The sequence below is a fragment of the Chanos chanos genome, chromosome 8 (genome assembly GCF_902362185.1).
Source record: "Chanos chanos chromosome 8, fChaCha1.1, whole genome shotgun sequence".
In the NCBI taxonomy this organism is placed as follows: Eukaryota; Metazoa; Chordata; class Actinopteri; order Gonorynchiformes; family Chanidae; genus Chanos; species Chanos chanos.
The window spans coordinates 12,879,335-12,899,234 of record NC_044502.1 but is presented as its reverse complement, the minus strand read 5'-3'; the positions used below and the strand labels follow the sequence as shown (position 1 = coordinate 12,899,234).

At 39.2% G+C, this 19,900-nt stretch overlaps 1 protein-coding gene across 1 annotated transcript; it reads right to left on the bottom strand.

Moving 5' to 3' along the window:
- Window positions 1–253: 253 nt before the first annotated feature.
- Window positions 254–12,181, bottom strand: gabrr1 (gamma-aminobutyric acid type A receptor subunit rho1). The gene is made up of 10 exons (XM_030781430.1): window positions 12,069–12,181; window positions 6,619–6,672; window positions 6,094–6,200; window positions 5,409–5,476; window positions 4,813–5,036; window positions 2,750–2,832; window positions 2,209–2,349; window positions 1,722–1,874; window positions 1,064–1,260; window positions 254–544 (listed from the first exon to the last, which is right to left on the bottom strand). The coding sequence occupies exons 1-10, from the start codon at window positions 12,170–12,172 to the stop codon at window positions 254–256; spliced, it is 1,422 nt and encodes a 473-aa protein (XP_030637290.1). The 5' UTR covers window positions 12,173–12,181.
- Between the last annotated feature and the right edge of the window lie 7,719 nt (window positions 12,182–19,900).

Genomic DNA, 19,900 nt, shown 5'->3' with positions numbered 1-19,900 from the left:
AAGGAATCAAGGTACTCCGATATCCAATGGCATTTCATGTCTAAAGGCATGAGAAAAACATTTTGAAAGCACACGCAGACATTTTTCCCTCTCTGGATTCCGGCGATAAAGTTACAACTGTTTAAGACTGTGAAGTATTCCAGCTACTTTCCCCATGATTGGCAGGCGAGGCAAATTCTCATGGAACCATAGAACATGGTTTAGAGTTCCCATCAATTCCGTTTCTAGAACCTTCGACATAGAGTGATCGCTGTTAGGAGTAAATAGACCAGTAGATGATGTTGAACAGTGTGTAGGCTCCAGGGAAGATAACTCGGGAGTACTTGTCTATGGCGTGGGTGTCGATCCTGCTGTAGGGTCGGTTGTTACCCCTCTGGCCTGTGGCCTGGTGAGATCCCATTGCCATCTGAACTAGAATCCTCTCGCTTTTGTCTCCATTCACCTCAGGCATGCCATAGTTTCCCGTGGTGTTGACATCCATATCACTGTAGCTACTGCTCATCATCATCTGGCTTGGATGGGACATGCCACAGGTACATGGCATCTATCAACAGGATAAAAAAATATCCATTGGTCAAATATGTATGTGCAGAGGCATGTTATGTATGAAACTGTGAAACTGCCAGTGTTAAACAAAACAAAAAAAACTTGTGTGACTTGATAAACGCAGCAGTTGGTTCATTTAAACTTTTTCATTTAAACTTTCCTAAGTGTTTTTGAAAAGTTACCATGTCAAAAAGCGCTAATAAGTCTGATTAAATATACAAAACACACACACTGGCTGAGTGTTGAGTGATGTAGCCAAAGTTTTTTTGAATATGCAACTAATTTTTTTTAATTAAATGAATGGTAGATTCAGCCTTTTAAGTGCACTCAGTCTTTCATTCTTCCGATAAACCAACACAACTCTACGTGTATCACATACAAATGTATATTTATCTTCAAAAATTTTTTTTCTTTTACATAACCACACAGTCAGATGCTGAAAAACATGTTGAAATCTCTTTATATCGAGCTAAACCCTGAGAGAGAAACCCAACGTTTTATTGGTGAACCGTCTTACCCTTTCTCTAAGTTGTCTCTCTTTCCGTTCCTGCAGCGTGGACAGGTAATTAACGGCAGCGTACTCAATCACAGACAAGAAGACAAACACAAAGCTGACCCACAGATAAATGTCCACGGCTTTAATGTAGGAGACCCTGGGCATGGAAGCATTCACCCCAGTGATAATAGTGGACATGGTCAGCACCGTGGTAATACCTGCAAAGACATTCGCACACAGAATATTGGCTCATTATCTTGTAAAGACAGGCCACCACACACGTAATCGTACTGAACAGTTTTGCACCGGGTTCATTAATACCGTGAGCAGAATAATTCAGTAGGTAATAGTATGTCAGTCATGATATGATTTCAGATATGGACAATGGCACAAAATGAAATACAGACTGCATCATTATTACAATCCTCAAACCCATCATTTCACTTGGCAAATTACATTTGTTATTTATGAATCAGCGCTGTGAATCTTCAGGTCTTGGGTTTGTCTATAGGAGAGTTTCATGGGCTAGGAATATTTGTTGCATCTGTTGCACCACACAGTACTGTCTGCACTATATCACAACTTGTTCCTCCGTTAGGGAAAATAGACTGATGTGTGTTTGAAGCACATTTTTGTTAGCAGTTCTACGACAGGTGCTTGTTAAAAAAAAATATCTCACCCAGAGGAACTCTGGCGGGTACGGCTCTGCGGTCGATCCAAAAAGACACCCAGGACAGCATGACCATTAGGGTGGCGGGAAAGTAGGTCTGCAGCAGGAAGAAGAAGATGTGACGCCGCAGTGTGAAGTTGATGTACAAACGATTGTACCAACCTAGACGGAAACAAAAAGGAATGGGCCACAATACTCATGTCACTGGCAGCGATGGTGAAATACGACAGACTGACCCCAGCTTAACTAAAGGATTGTATGGCTCAGCATACACTAACTCAGATTAGAATTTTCAGAAACTCTAATTCTGTCATTGCCTGAGTGTTTTATGGTGTGTGTTTTTCTCTTTTTTTAAATGTGAGTTCCTTTTCAGTAATCTGTCCAGTTATCGCTCCAGCTTTGTGCAGAACTGTTTTATACGTTCAGTCTAACATAAATGTAAAGCCTGTGTGCACGGGTAGACCGTGTGAAGGGTAAGTAAAACCTCTTCCTGTACCTGTGCTGCTGTAAAAGGCCAGCTTTGTGGTGGTGTGAAACTTCTGGATGAGGAACTGAGACAGAGAGATCCTCTCGTCCGTCTTCAAAGAATCATTCCCTTTCTTCCAGTACAGCATCAGGTCATCGTCGGTATAAGCATCTGCAAAACGAATCAAGAGGGATAAGCAACTGTGGATGTAGAAATACTGAATAAACATACACGATTGGATTGTCGTTTTTAACAACAGTTCCTGAACTGGCTTAGTGTTCTGTGTTAAACAAGCATGTTTGTGTGGTTAACATACTAAGCTGTCATGTTAAAAGCTAAGCTGCGGAAACACATCCCTACTGTAGGACACTGGATCGTTTGATAGATGGATGAATGGTTGGTTGGATGGATGGATGGATAGATGGATGACTGACTGACTGACTGACTGATAGATAGATAGATAGATAGATAGATAGATAGATAGATAGATAGATAGATAGATAGATAGATAGATAGATAGACAGACAGACAGACAGACAGATAGATAGATTGATTGACTGATTCTACTCACAGCTCTCAATTTCCAGCGAGCATGTCTGTGTGTCCAGTGGGAAGCGGCTCAGATCCATACTACACATGGCTGTAACAGTGACCCTGAAAGAACAAGAGGTTACTTAATCTACAACTCGGTTAAACACGATTCAGAAACAAGCACATCAATTGACTGTTAACTGACATATGCAAGGTGAATATGGTGATAAGATACAACCTTATAATCATCTACGTTTATAGTCTTATCTGTAAACTCATGTTATGCAATGTCACCAAACACCACTGGGTGACCGACTGTAAATGACACACTACAGTTAATGGTTCCCCCCTGCTGACATATGAGCTCACTGTGAAAATTGCCTCCTTGTAACTTTAAGAGAGGTTATTTCAGCAGGACAAGAATTATCAGCACATTTCATTTTTCACTTTTCAAAATCCAGATAATACATCAATGTGCAACTTTTCCGAGCCGATATAGCAAAACTGCTGAAAGACCGAAGGTAAAATATGCTGTTTCATTCTACCTCCTTTGAGAATAGGATCAGCAAAATTACAGCAAAATTTAGGTTTGTGAGGAGAGCAAATGTTCAAGGTGAAAAATACAAAACTCTAAATTGAGCTGTATGATCAAAAAACATCGCAAGTGGAGAAAAAAAAAACTGAGATCCCGATTATAATGAGACTGTATATCAACAAGTCTGAACTTCCTTTAAGGCGCAAAAATAAAAAAAAAAAGTAAAGTAAATAATAGAATAAAAAATAAAAATAGAGTGAATAATTTATTAAAAGACAGAGAGAATTATTTTTAGATTTGTGTAGTATATCTGAATGTGGAATGCAATGCTGGATGAAAAACAACTTGTGTAGATAATCCATCTGAATATAGAATAGATTATGTGGGAGTTTCTGAGGGCACACAGAGCGCATATGCTGGATAAAATAAAAAAGCTCCCCCACAGTCTGGCATCACCATGTCAACGCTCCCAGCCGTGACTCCAAATCCAGAGTCCGACCCTCGCCCGTGAACCTGTTCAGCATCCGTCAAAAATAGAAAAAAAAAAACACTCCACATGACAGCCTCTCAGGCCATCAGTGGGGGTTAAAAACTCCCCATAATCCACACCAAGACCCGGATTAACTGTGTTTGTGAAGCTTTAAGGGGCATCACACTCTCTGTCTCATTTTAATTCCTGTGTCCTCAGTCTCTGACTATTGACTGACAGCGGCCAAAAGACACTGCACAGATTTTGGAGAATGGGGGAATGATTTTGGAGACTGGCAGAAAGAGAACCCCTACTAGGGTTCCTGAATGAGTCTAGAACACAACCAAAACTTGTAAAGGAAGCAGTGAAATAGCTGCTAACCTCTAAATTAAACAGTGAAACAACTGCTGCCTGTCATAGTAATTTATGAGCTTTAAATATTCTGTCCGTGAGAAAACTGAAGAGTGTGGATTACTGTCTCTGGTCTCCTAGTCTCACCTCTAAGATAATTACTCACATGCTTTCAAAGGATTTGGGGTTATGCCTCCAGATAATTGTCAAAATCCACCATGTGCCTCACCTCCTCCAAAAACTCACAGAATTATTCATTTCATTCCAATTTTTTCTGTATTTAATGAGACATATTTTTGGTGTCTTGCCTCTAGAACTGCTTGGCAGTCATTCATCTTTAAATTATCCATGAGTCGTCTATCTGCCCTCGGCACAGGGTAGGACTGAGCTCCCTTCCATTCTGACGGGCGACCTTTAAATTCATTTAATGAAAGCTTTTTTGGAGGGGGGGGGGGGTTGTTTTGGGAAAGCTGTCAGCTGGCAACCCTTCTTGTTTACAGCAGTTCTCCTCTTGTCTGGCTGCCCACTCCATTACTCATACTACATTATCAGTTTCCTCACAAACATCAGTTGTTGGCTATGTTATTTTACATGGCAAGTTTTCTAATACTTGGTGATGGAATAGCACACTGGCACACTGTGCTCCACTGCTGGACCATAACCAGGTTGAAGGTTCATTTTTCAAAGGGATTATATTGCTAAGGAGAACAAAAATCTCTATATTCCTCGAACCAGCATTGAGATCTACCTCAGGCTGTAGAGAACTTTGCCATCAGGGTAAACTCGTAACATGACGTTATCCGTGGTAGTGTCGTGGATGAAAGACCTCTTGGAATGGACAAAGAACATGTCAGGAACCCAGATCTTTTTCACCAGTCGTCCGTCGAAGGTCATGCTCTGGTTAGTGTTACTTGGGAAGGACAAACGCTCATCTTTCCAGTAGTGTCTCAGATACAGAGTCATGGTGAAGTCCTATAGAATAAACATATACACAAACACTCAATGTCCCTGTTTCACCCATGCTAGATGACCTCAATTCAGCTGGAAAGGGCAGTACACAACAGCTGTTTAATATCCTACATAATCAGCATCTTCCAAATCAAATCGCAGGGAACGATTAGATTGTATGTTTTTATTGTAGCCCTGCCCTAGCACATCAGCATCCAAAGAGCAGACCACTGAGTCACAAGTTGAATCAATTTATAAGAGCTTGGATAGAATACAAATGTGTTGTTTTGCTATTTTGCATATATTTATTTTGTAAGATAAATTATATAGAGATTAAATGTGCAAACAAGTATTTCTTTGAATATTAATGGAGGCATCACATTACATTTGTCTTACCATGTCAACCTCTGAGATTGCGTCCAGACTTTCCACTTGGACGTCTACTCCAACTGGTATGGCTGGACCTGAAATTAGTCAGCATTACTTTAACTTTGAGTCATTGTATTAGACCAACCAGATATAAAAAAGACTGGCACTATTATTGCTTTCTAGGATGAGCAAGTAACACATATCTAATCTAATGACAACCCTCTGGCAACAGTACAAATAACCTGAGATGGAGAAAAACTGAAAACGGGAAACGCTTTTTTATTTATGTCATTGAAGTAAGACTCAACTGTATTTAAAATTGGAAAAGTCAGTTTTTTACATCAAGCAGCTTTTTGGCTATAAGAATGCGGGAGATTAGGGAAATCGGAACTACCGTCTGCCACTGGTTTGTAATTAAACGCTAGTCTCTCCTTCCCTAACCCCCCCCCCCCCCCCCCCCCCCACCCAACAGGTCTGGCCCTGCTCTGTTATGTCATCAAAAGCTGCGCGCAAGATAAGTCTCGTTTTCTAAGAGTCGGACATGAACTTCGGAGATCCTACTAAGCCAATGCTAATGTTGTTGGACAACAAAATATTCATTCTGCCTACAGCCTTTACAACACTGTCATAAATCCATGAGTTTTTAAGGCCGAAAAAAATGACAGTGTTCGGTAAGTGGTATGTTAGGACGACGACAGAGAAGATCACTCACCTCCAAAACCAGGTCTCATTGTAAAGTCATGGTCATCTATCCGTAGAAGCTGCTCTGATTTTGTGACGGTGGACTTTGTAATGTCAGGACTTCTTTTCAAAATGGGACTGTATGGTCGAGATATATGAAATATTCATGAGCTAAGGTACATCTGTATCCATAGCATAATTCCATTGAATTATTTCAAATACATAAGATATACAAAATAGTTGACAGCATGAATAGGATGTTTAGCGGCTATTTATTTACAGAGCACTGCTCATATTTCGGAGGTCTGTTCAGTTTTTAAAGCTTATCGTTTTCAACCACACACACACACACACACACACACACACACACACACACACAAACACAAACACACAAAAAAATCATTCCATTGTCAAACCATCCAGACACGTAGAATTTATCTCACAGAATACAGTTTCTCCTTGACTATAGTAACCACACTGTAACCTAAGTTCACTGATATAGTTATATGACTGTAGTTATATAGTCAAGATATCTGGTGGTGTACCAGTGCTTTACCTTCCAGATTTACGACCTCCTCCACCTTCGGTTTTGGTGGTTTCTCTTTTTGACCTGAAAAATAAAAGGTTCATATGTTTTTAAAGTTAAAAAAAAATGATCATATCGTTTGTGTCTTACTCCATCTTTTAATTCAGTTTTGCCAGACGTAAGCTCGTACATGCAATATACGTGGAACGTTATATTTTTCAACAGCTGAATATTTATTCTACCCAAAGTTTATTTCATAACCTCAGTGGGTTTTTTTCTTAGCGGTTTATTTGCATCCGCGTACAGCCGACATCACACAACATCCGCTTGTAAAACGGGACCTGTCAGTCTGTCATGTTCAGAGCCATCAGTGAGACGACAGGTGTCCGTTCAGAATGGATCATGACTTATTTAGCGCAAGCGTCACACTCACATGGCATTTTGCCATTTTTACTTTTTTTTTTTTTTTTTAAAAACATTAATCCCCTTTTCCTATAAATATACTTTAATCTGGAGTTATGATATGATTCTCCATACAGAAAAGTGAAACTGCACAAATGTATTTTTATCCTCTTTTCATTTTTCAAAAAAAAAAAACAAAACAAAACATTAGTTGGAATTTTTTTCTCTGCTGTTTCAGACCGTTTATGGAAATGCATCTACACCTCAGTCAAAACAACCGTCTGACAGTTTTTCACCATCGCGTTTTACAACAACTTCTCATACCTTGTGTTTCAGGAGAGTAGTGCAGTGCACACACACTACATTTCTTAAAGACGTTCATGACATTTCTTAAAAGAGCTTGCAGTTAACACTGATCTTGAAAACTCACACCAACAGTAAAACCATATTACTTCACTTCCATCGCTGGAATTATATACACTCTTTTGAAGGTCATAGAAGATTAAATGATAGAATGTGAGCTGGTAAGCAATGGCAACTGAGGTCCATAAATTATTCAAATCCACGTCGATTGTGGTGGATGTACCTCTGGTGGATTTTTCAAATAAGCTTCAAGGAACAACCTAATCTAAATTAACCACTGATGTCATCATATTATGCAACAGAATATTATAGAGCAACAGTATTTGATCAGGTAGATTATAACAGGTCAGCTATGGATATTTTGCTCCCTGCTGGCCAGAGAAAGTCAATCTGTTGTATGGAAACACATCACCTCTGGAGTATTCTAGTGAACGACTAATGTGACAGTTTTTTTTTTTTAAACGAATTCAGGGTTCTGTCAGGCTGTGTCCTCAGATCACATTCCTGAGAATGATCCTGCCCACGCATTCCACGGCTAACACCACATAAATTTTTTTTTAAAAAAGCATGTGCAACCAGTGACTTAGAAACACGGAACTACATGACAAAACTGGCAACTTGATTTTAATATCCTCCAATGCTATGACCTTTGCTTTTGACTTCTGACTGAGTAATTTGCAACTTGATTCAGAAAAATAAACGCAGGGAAAAAATGCCCAGAGAATGAATCATAACAATATTCTGAAGCAGAATGAAAAAGGGGGTTTGACTAGTGTGTGCTTGGAAAGGCACGAAATGTAATGATAACCATAACTTACAACGGAATAAACATGTAGCCTTATAAGTGGCCTAACAATCATAACGTGTCACATTTTGGGCAAGTTATTACATTTTAGGCTTGGTGTAGAGACCAAAAATATAATAACAACCAATAGAGTGATAACTGCTAATAATGTAATAAAACATAATGAAATAAAGTGAGTAGTGTAACAACTGGTGAATAATGTAATAAAATCATGGATCAATGTCGAAGTAACATTTTGGCCAATAAAGTAATAACTTATTACATTATTTGCAGGTTATTACATCATTGGCTTGGTAGCCAGTTACTAATGAACAATGCAATAAGACAAATCCATTGCCTAATAACATCTAGGCAAAACAGGTCAAATGCTGACGAAGAAAGAATATCACTGGCTGAAAATTATTTTACACCATGCCCCAAAAGGCTATTTAACTTGAGAAATCTAATGTTACTTTAATTTCACTTGAGTTTCTAAAGTCATTTGAATTTCTCTGTTTGCTTTTATCATGGAGATGTAGACAGAAATTTCAATGCAGTCCTATTGTTGAAGTTTCCTTGCGAGCTACCCATATCTTTGCATATGTTGGGTGCCTAATATTCAGCACATCAGACTATTGCATACTAAGAGATCTATACAAATAATCTGATTCAAGGACTACACCAAGCACAAAATGTAATAACCCATCCCTAATGTAATAAGTTATTACACCCTGGGCCTTTACAGTGCTCAGCCAATGGTTTGAGAATTTCTGCTGAACACACAGACAAATTCAAATGCCAGGACTAACTGTAACCAACAGTATCTTAAAGCACAGAACAAGGGTATTATAACATTATAATTACTGATGCAAATTATTCTGTAATATGTTTGGCTGTAGAGAATGTCAAACTAAGGAATCCGTTGAACTTTGCACTCAGCTCTAAATGTAAACATAACCTTTTCATCGTTTTTGATACGAACAAAAGTCCATCCTTTTGGTTTTGATCATGAAAGTGACTCAGACTTGAGTCAGACTTTTCAAAAAACGAGAGAAAAGAAATGAAGCAACGTGTGATTTCAGTGGACTCTTTCCCTCGGGGTTTTATTATAAATGACTCAGCTTCACTCAGTGCCGTCGAAGATTACTTCTTCAACAATACAATCTCAGTTCTAAAACTTCAGTACAGTAAGCTTGTTCTCTCCAGTTACAAACGCTGCAACAATAAATGATTTTGACAGCTGAAAATTGTACAAGTGCTTCTTTTTTTTTCTTCTTCTTCTCTTTTTTTCAAAGCTGCAAGCATTTAGGTCTGGAGGAAAAGTGAGATGTAACTCTTTGTGACAAAAGCAGGGGAAGTCACCGTACTGATGGCTATAAGGGTTGAAGCCATTGTCAGCTACTGTAATCTGTCATCAGATTTTCCTGAGAAGGGGTTTATCTCTATCTCTCACCTGAGTCTATAAGAGTCTTCTTTCAGCACACACCATTGTTTTTAAGAACTGTCAAACAGTATAGATTGCAATTTTTGTGTAATCCATTTGAGTGGATTCACAAATATCACAAAGAAATCAACCTGCTTTATCAGTTAAACAGTGCCACGTAGCCATTAAATAAAACTGTTTTGGTTTTTTTTTGGTTTTTTAATAATGCTCTGTTTGAGAGTACAAATGTGAATGTATAATCAACACTGGCATTATCATCATCAAGTTCTCCATTTTTCTCAAGTTAAAACAGTCTAAAGGTAACATGCAAGGAGACATGGTCTAAGCACCGCGAAATTCACAGTAAAATAAAGAGATCCAGAAGATGTAAGCTACAGAGGGCGACTTGAAAGAAACTTGATTTGACCCAAGAAGCGTTGCACTCCGCAGGAGTATCAACACTTTTTAATACAGCCCTTAGCCTTTTGATCCTGGCTAATCCTCAAATGTTGTTAGAGCACCGTAAGGTCAGAGGGTCATAAAAACCGTCTGTGAAATTATTCCTTGCGATAATCCCATCTGAGTTGATGACTTCATCTGCTCTAAAAGAAAACACAAAGTTGTGTTGAAGAAAACAAAATGATCCTTTAATGCAACGTCTTAGCAGTCTCGGGAAACCCAGATGTCACAAAGTCAAGTCAAAGTGTCTTAAACCTGTCACTGAGCAAACAGAAACAGCACTATAAACCATAGAGCGAGCGACACTTTGTTGAAGTTGGATACTTTGATATAGAAGTCTACTAAGATTATGTCAATTATATACGCTTTTTTCCCCTAGGAAGTCTCAACTGTTCCAGTGTTTAGAGGAGTACTAATCTGCCTCAGAATAGCCTTCCATGTTTTAAACAAATGTCAGTTTTATTCATGTTAGGTTATATTTCAGGAGCCAGAAAAAGAGCTTGCCATTTTCAGTCGATGAGGTGGTCTTTTTACATAGATATGAACTGTGAAATCTCCTTCAATCACGTGCATGAATTTAATTGCTTTGTTTTACAGGCACCCAACCATCCCAATGCTGATAGCATTAAAGTTAAACTGCATATTATCTCAGGCAAATTTAGATTAAGAGTTACATAACCTGAGTTAATATCTCCCTCCCTTTCATTTCCTGGCTAAAGCACCATAATTATTTTGTGTTGCCCAAACAGCAAGCTCAACTATACAGTGTATAATTCTAAAGATTTTCACCATACTATTTTCTCTTTGACATTTAATGGGGAGAGAACTCATGATCTGAGGTCTTAGCTGTGATGTAATATTTGAAGGGAGAGACCTTAAGATTACATCACAGATGCAAAATTTTTTGCTGCATTAAAGTGATATAATTCCAAAGGCTGGTGTGACTCCAGAAGTTCTCGGTGAATCAACTCGGTCTAGTCTTTGTGCAAAGCAGGGTCCAGACAGCATAAAGTAAGCATAAAATCATGTTGGGGAAGTCTGTTTGGTCTGTTTGGCTGCTTTAAATATGTAAAGTACATATGCCAGATACCCATAGTATTTATAAATGATGGCATGAATTAGGATACAGCCACTTAATTGGTGATTATACGATGAATCATGTGCTTTTGAGAAGTAATTTATTTGATGTGAAGATATAAAGTATTAAAAATATAAAGATGTAAAATATTTATCTCCCAAACTTTCAACTGGAAGAGAAAACAACAGTTCAGGAGCGATTAAAGGAAAAGAAACGTGTGTTATTAAAACTACTGGTGCCTTTCACATATAATAATTATCTAGGATGTATAGAGGTATACAGCAACTTTAAAATATCAGTGTCAAATGTTAAACGAAATCTTACATGCTGATGCAGGCTTCATAATCGATGAATAAAGCATTTGCCGCTAGAAGATGGTCAACAGGTGACATCACAGTGAACAGGAGGAACACAGCACCAGTTAATTAGTAAAGTAGTCTGCATTGTTGATTCCTTACAGGTGGCATACATTTCGTTGACTATTTGAACTGCCTTCTAGACAGGGAAAGAACGTAAAGACGATCGGAAACTTAACCGCCAATATCCTTGCCTCTGCCGGACATAAATGAAACCCAAATGTTGTCACCACTTTGTTCTGTCACATTTATTTGGCGGACAAAATATTGCCTTCTGCTCAGAATCATTAGGAGTAGCACCCCTCTATGTAGCGATAGTGACAATGTGCACGGCAAATGTTTGAAGAACGATTCGTTGAGCTCTCCTCCTTGTAGACGCCAGGATTAAGTTACAACACTGTTACTGCACAGCTAATTAAATAACGTGCCACTTCTTGAAGCAATGCGCATTGCCTGCGAGCGCGTCGATCATTTTTGCTCATGCGTTAACATTAGGAACACCATAACATTTCCATGGAGTGTTTTAAACATGCAGCAGTTTAGAATATTAGCCATGGTCATACGAGATCAGAAACGCACAGCCAGAGAAGAATGACATGACACCTGCGGTCTCACCTGATTTGGCTGTAGGGCTGAAGCATATGTCCCCTCGGTCGAGATGACCTGCAACATGCGACCATGAGCCAAACACTAAACAGGAAAAGCACATCCACGTGCATGGTGCCAACGTTAACCGTTGGTGCTTGAGGAGACTGTCCGACTCTTCAACTGTGGGGGTTTTTTTCCTTTCAAAACTCAAAACTTTTTACGCTCATCTGATATTATGCCAAACGACAAAACCGCCAATATACAGGTTCATCAACGTGCTCACACATACGTACACACCACACACGCGCGCATAAGTGGAAGACGTCCGATTGTATTTAATCTCTACGTTAAGGAAAACAATTGCGGTTAAACCCATAAATCCCAGCGTCAGATGGTGCGGATTTCATGTGCAGCGGTGGTGGATCTGTGCACTCCAGAGCCCCTCTTCCCTGATGAACGCAGTGGGTGCGCTCTCACAGGTTAAAAGGTGAGATGCATTGTAACGACACTTCGTGTCATTGGGGGATTCCTGTTCTCACAGTCAATGTAGGATTACGTAATTTTTCACGGAATATTTCCAGTCAGACGCCACATAAAGTATATTAATCTGCTTATTCCACCCTGCATCTGTGCTATATGAAGCACCCAGTATTCTAAAATGAATACAAAATAACGTCTTGAGACTAAATAATCCGGTTGTTAATAAATGTGCGCTCAGATTTGGTATGATGAGAATTAAGCAAATAGTGTTATTATTATTATTACTATTATTATTTTAATGTACCGTTGAACTCAAGATGAATAGAAAATTCATAAAGTTGAAGTTGGTATGGTCCATCAAGGATGATATCACATTACCCTCCAAATTTTTGCCTGAGGGAGCCTGCACAGTCATTGCAGCCAAACGTAGCTGATCTCCACATGGATGTAACAGCCTCCAGCAGGCAGTTAAATTACACAGGGGTCAGCCTCACACATCCAGACCTGGCACCAAGACAAAGACCGCCACCCAAACACTGACACAGAGGTTTTATCATCTAATGCCGGTCTACTCTGAGAGGCGTATATCAGAACATTACTTAAATCAACATTAATCTCTCATCTTCATGGAGGATTGCAAGTTATGCATGATTTTTTGCCCCAAAGTCCTGATCAAACACATCTGTTTCAGCTAGATCATGAAGAGACTCAGAATGATACATTCAGGTTAAATTAGGACTTAGTAAAATGCTGCAAGAATGTGGTTCTCCGGGGGGATGATTACATAACCCAGAAACCGTTAGACGCTTAATTTGTTATATTTAGCTCTCCGGTGAATTCATAATGAAGATCAAACTCAAATAAACAATTAGTGTCTGCTGTGTGGGGGTTTTAAATGTTCACATAGTAGTGTAAACCAGCTATCTTTGGTCCTGATTGCCTGATACTGATTCGTTTATTTGAAATGTGTGATTTTTAATTTTTTTTATTTTCTTGTTTTTAGCTGTTCAGATAGGATTAAATACAAGTAATGTGCAGGTATGCATTGAAAACAAAAGCAGCACATTCCTGTAAAGGAAAAAAAAACTGACGGTCAAAATATAAGTTATTATATCATTCTTATGTGGTGTAAAAGTAGGTTTTAGTCTTCCAGTGCATTAGTTGAATGTGAATAGTCTTCCAGTGCATTAGTGATGTATTGTTAAGGTTTGAAAACAAAATTTAAGATGTGAATTTTCACGACAGTTCAGTAAATCATACAGGGTGTCCAAAATGTCAAAGTACAAAAATATTTTCTCTAAATGTTTGAAAGACTGCTCATTCTCCCCAATATTTATTTATTTAAGACATTGCTCCTTTGACCTGTTGAATGTTTGTGTTTGAATGTGCTTCAGGGTTTACATTGTTCCCACATTGGTTGAGTTTCATCATCTATCAAGAGTCGGCCAATTTTGCATGCTGATCTCCTGCATACAAACATGGATTGCAATCTTTCTGCACATACATAAACTGTGGGAAATCTCTTGCATCTCTCTGGCATTTAAAGGCTTTGAATGACGTACAAAGGCTCGTAATGTGTCGATATTATCCTCTAATGCCAATTGGCATATCTATTTGAAAAATACTCACTAAGCACTGCAATCACGGGTTTAACCATTGTACACTAATGCCACCTCTGCACTTTGTATTAAGAAAAACAGTGGAAAAGCCACATGAAAACACCATCAGCATCTAAAAAGTGCAAATAGGATTGGTGTATGCTGTCCACACGGGCTAAACACAGCCAGAAAGCATTATCTGCCTTCGGGTGCTGAGGAGAACTCAGAGATTAACACATAAAACAAACAGAGACATATACTCTATAAAACTACAGCAGATGGTGAAAAACCAGGCGTGCAAACAACAGTACTCAATCAGAGACATGCAGCTAGTTGTTATCACCCCCACAAATAACATCAGACCTTCCAATAGAGGGGCTGATATAGTCATTTTGGGTAAATCTAAATTTGGGGCGAAGGAATAATTTGTTCATCTAGAGAACAATCACATCTCCCGCTGGAGCTATGAAAATTGATTCTGGATGCGAGCTGTTTTGTTTGATGTTGTAACTGAAACCACCAGACACATCCTACAACAGCATAACCACAATATTGTGGAATACGTTGTCGTAAGCAAGCAAAGCGCACAAAAGAGGTTACAGAGAAAGCTACCCGACGGGCATTTCATTCCACACAATTAAACCTCAATACGTGCCAAGCCTAAGGATCCAGACTCTGTTTCTTTGCTAATGCAGTCGGACAAATCCATTTATCATATGGTCAGCGTGGAATTTGGGGATTAAGAAATGTAAGCACATCCACTAATATGATCCCAAAATACAGATTTTTGAATGCTTAGAGCATTTTCCTCATTTTAGCTTTTTGATAGAAATGCAAACTTTAGAAGGTGTATTTTACAAACAAATCTTGAGCTTAAGAGTGGCTTTATTCAGCATTGTTGATACTGGCATTGTCTTCGTTCTGACAAAAGCAAATAGCAATTGCACACACCCAGAGAGAGAGAGAGAGAGAGAACAACTCTGTGTGTGTGTATGTGTGTGTGTGTGTGTGTGTGTGTGTGCGTGTGTGTGTGTGTGTGTGTGTGTGTGTGTGTGTGAGTGATACAAGTCACACAGGTTTGATGTATGACTCAGTTCCTCAATTCACTGTAGCTGAATGTTGTTTTTTGCTGGCTAGCCCTACTGGAATGTCCATGGTCCTGAAACACGTTGTACATTTCAGAACCACAGACAGCTCACAGACAGGTCCAAAAATGTTCACTCACTCACTCACACACTCACTTACTCACTCACTCACTCACTCCTACACTCATTTACTCATTCCCTCACTCACTCACTCACTCACTCCTACACTCACTTACTCCCTCACACACTCACTCACTCACTCCTACACTCACTCACTCATACACTCCCTCACACACTCACTCACTCACTCACTCACTCACTCACCCACTCCTACACTCACTTACTCCCTCACACACTCACTCACTCACTCATACACTCCCCCACTGACTCATACACTCCCTCACACACTCACTCACTCACTCACTCACACACTCACTTCTACACTCACTTACTCCCTCACACACTCACTCACTCACTCATACACTCCCTCACACACACACTCACTCACTCACTCACTCACCCACTCCTACACTCACTTACTCCCTCACACACTCACTCACTCACTCATACACTCCCTCACACACTCACTCACACTCACTCGCTCACTCATTCACTCACTCACTCGCTCACACACCTACTCACTCACTCACTCACTCGCTCATACATTCACTCACACACCTACTCACTCACTCGCTCACTCACTCATACACTCACTCACACAACTGAGAGAGAGAGAGAGAACAACTCTGTGTGTGTGTGTGTGTGTGTGTGAGTGAGTGATAAAAGTCACACAGGTTTGATGTATGACTCAGTTCCTCAATTTACTGTAGCTGAATGTTGTTTTTTGCTGGCTAGCCCTATTGGACTGTCCATGGTCCTGAGACACGTTTTACATTTCAGAACCACAGACAGCTCACAGACAGGGTTTAGACTGCACAGGTCCAAAAATGTTCACTCACTCACTCCTACACTCCCTCCCTCCCTCCCTCACTCACTCCCTCACTCCCTCACTCACTCACGCACACACATATACTGCACTTACTCATTCACTCACTGCTTTATCTTTTAACATATGAAGTTTGACTTAGACATTCAATAGTTATTCAACTCCATGTGTGTTCACTTTGGAGAGTATTTCAAAAGTATGACAAACACAGTCACACTTACTCCTATTTGACATATTTGAATTACTGTCTAAAATTCATGCCAATGGGAACAGAACACTATAATCAATCTCACTGCTCCCCCATCCGTTTTATAAGATTAAAAACAAATGAGAATCTGTCTCCCTTTATTTTGCTGGACAGTACCCAGCAGGTGGCGCTGTTGCACTTATTTCCATTGGCCTCTGTCTCAGAGGCTCTTTGGAGCATAATGATAATTTATAAGTTGTGTATATAAGTGTGCAACAGACCCAGAAGACGCCAATTTTCATTTCTTAAAAATGTAATGGCAAATTCATTTTATTGACTATCCCCGTTCATAAAAGCAAGTCAATTTCAGACAAAAAGTAAAGCAAAATTAAACAATAGATTCTTAAAAAGCAATAAAAAGAAATGATCTAATGTACTTTGGAAAAGAAAGTTTATTTCAGAAAGCATGGCTTGCCAGTCTCTCAGGTTTGAGCCGCAGTCTGTAATAGATTTTGAGAAATTACTTGAATATCTGGAGAGTCTTGGCACAGGATTTTGCTTTATCATCATTCTACTGCCAGCGTATTATAAAGCCAAAACTAAATATTGATTCTGCGTATACTTGGGGATAGGAATCCCGCTGTTTAAACCTTCTGCATCCTATTGGCTGTCAGGAGGAATTCTTTCAAGAATTGTACAGAAATAACTTACATAACCAAAGTGGGGTTTTTTGACATATGACATTCAAGCGAAAGATATTCACTTCTAATTTACCACAGAGTACCAGCTGCCCACCTTCTGAATTTGTTTTCTCATCTTTCTTGTCCCTTTAAGCATTTACTTTTCAGAGATGCCTCTTATTCAGCTGACACTCTTTTGTAAACATCTCTGGGAAATTGACTAGGTTTTTGCCTTGGGACTATCCTTTGATTTAAAGAATTTTTACATTTGCATTCAGTTACACTTCCTGAGTGCCACGTGTAATTTTTAAGAAACAAGAGAGGTCCTATCCCCCCCCCCCCCCTCTCTCTCTTTCTCTCCCTCTCTCTCTCTCTCCCTGTGTCACTTCCCCACCTCCCCACCCGTTTCTCTCCACACAGATTTAATCTGGATTTGGTGGGTGGAAGATTGCGGCACTTGATGTGAAGCCAGAGCCTTTCCGTTACATAAAGGTTTTTCCCCTCTGTTCCGCCTTCATTAGGAGTTCATCTCCACCAACCAACTGTCAGCTGATGATACTAGTGGTTCGGTTGAGTAATGGCAGAGCAACTATGAATGGAAAAATCAGTAACTTGCACTCTTTTGAAAAAAAAAAAAGTTTGAAAAACAAGGCATAAACACGATTAGAGGAAATAACTGTGGTGCAATTGCTTTTTTTTTTTTTTTTTGCAGATTAAAATAAAAGGCGAAACTTAAGCCTCTTTGTCATTATTGTTTTTCTTAAAGATGTTTTCATACAGAACCCCAAGTAGAGTTGACAAAGAAATTGCTGTTGAAATCTCTGTAAAGTCAAAGTCTGTTATGGATTTCCCCAGAGGGAGTAGACAATTTTCCCAGAGGGTTACAGCACACTGGAGAAAAAGGATCTTATCGACCTCATGTCTTGGAGCAGTATTAAAAAAAAAAAACAAATCTATTTCTTGATGAAAATTCTACCCACTTTGCACACGTTCACAAAAATTAATTATTTCATCCAAAAAGCCAGGAGTTTTATCACACATCTTATAGATTTCAGTGAAATAAATCAATGAAATCTCACGCATACAGTTTTTTTTTTCCATTAGACTGTTGTTTATTTTTATTGAAAGCAATACTCAGGCAATAAAGCGTGAATGAATGTGAATGAAACATCAGATCAAAATCATGAGAATGCAGCTGTAAATAGGAGTACAATTCTGAGAACTACAGCTCCAGGCAGTCTTTGTGATGTGTGTGTGTGTCTGTGTATGTCTGTGTGTGTGTGTGTGTATGCATGTATGTATATATAGCTCAAGCTGTCTTGAAATCCATTTTAATTAGACCAGCAGTAAGTTGCCCTGACATTCTCATTAAGCTCGTTAAGTGTCACAAAGCTGTCATAAAAGTCTTGTACGTTCTCCATAGAGCTTGTCCATGTCCAAAAACAAGAGTATAGTATGACTTAAGAGAATTCGGCTAAGGTTTACTGCTTGTCTTCGTTATACGGTCGTATGCACATAAAACTGTTGTCACACAGATTGACATAAACCCACAAATGTCGTTACAACAGTTTGTGACACCTTTATAATGGCATTATTACACTTTTATGTCAGTCTCAATAACGGAGGGCTCAGCTGAAATTGTTTTGTTATTCTTTTACCTCGTTTGGCCCGCACAAAAAAAAGAAAGAAAGAAAGAAAAAAAAATCCATCTAGCCATCTGTTTTCAGAACTGACTCAGAACAGAATACTAATTGTGTGGGAGCTACGGAGCAGATGGCTGTCTGCCGCTTATGACATCTATCAGTGCAATCTACTCGCTGTGATCTGTTTGTACTCACCTTGGTACATCAGTGATGCATTCAAAGCAACAAGAGTCCTCCTCATTCATGCAATACCATAAAAACTGATTACACGGATCTGAGAAAATCATCCTTTGCATCAAAGACAAGCGATCTCTCTGACCTTGTCCACAGGAGACGTTCTCTGTAGTCATTTCCGAATTCCATCACTCGCGAGCAAAAACTACCTTTTAAAGATTTATTATGTCTACTCGTTCAGACTTGAATGTCAAAGTCAAAGAGGAAACAAAGTTGAAAAGTGTTGCTTGCTCGTGCAAGACAGTTCCACTGATGAAGCCAGGCAGTCAACGTGTTTGAAATGTTGACTGGAGTTTATCCAAAGATAAACTTTGAACAGGGATTTAAGCTGTCTTTTTCAGTAAAAAACATTGCATTCACAGACCTGTATCCAAGAGCTTCAGGAAAGCTAAGGAAACATCCACTACCCATCACTAATTACTGAAGCAAACATAAACCTTTTTTTTTTTCTTTTTTTTGTCATTTCAACGTTTGAACAAACTGAAATATACACAGCGTATTCACGTTCTGTTCCAAGCGCAGTTTAAACTTTAAAGCAGCGCATCTGCAAGAGGAAATTAGGCTCTCCAGACAATTCACGCTGATCCATTTTTCCCCACTTATTATTCCCACTTTTAGACAGATCTGACAATTTTCTGAAGTCTCCTTTTAGTTCGGCTGACTCTTATTAATCGGATTCATTCCAATCTGTCAGTCAAGCTATGGGGATGAGTTGTGCAGTGCGTAAATGGAGATGTAGGTAAATGAAAGAACATTGTGCCACGCCGAGCCTTTGAGAGAAGCATAATAAGATTTGTTTGTTTGGAGGGATTAAATGTTCCCCGAGTACTGTCTAAAATGTGGATTATTGACTTAAACGTGGTACACTATGAGATTTTCTCTGAAATTCAGGTATTCTCAGAAGATTTCTTCCTTTGGAAGATATCAGTCTAGTTCTCACGGGTGCGGGAAAAGCAAAGCGTTCATACTTTGAGGAGTGGGAAAAAGATTTTGGAAACACATGGAT

Bases quoted from the DNA above. Each gene is read 5' to 3' on its own strand.
- gabrr1 (XM_030781430.1), bottom strand. From the start codon at position 12,172: ATGCACGTGGATGTGCTTTTCCTGTTTAGTGTTTGGCTCATGGTCGCA. The intron at 2,350-2,749 runs GTGAGTAGAATC...TTCGTTTTGCAG, and splicing joins CTCGCTGGAAATTGAGAGCT to ATGCTTATACCGACGATGAC. The intron at 545-1,063 runs GTAAGACGGTTC...TCCTGTTGATAG, and splicing joins AGAGACAACTTAGAGAAAGG to ATGCCATGTACCTGTGGCAT.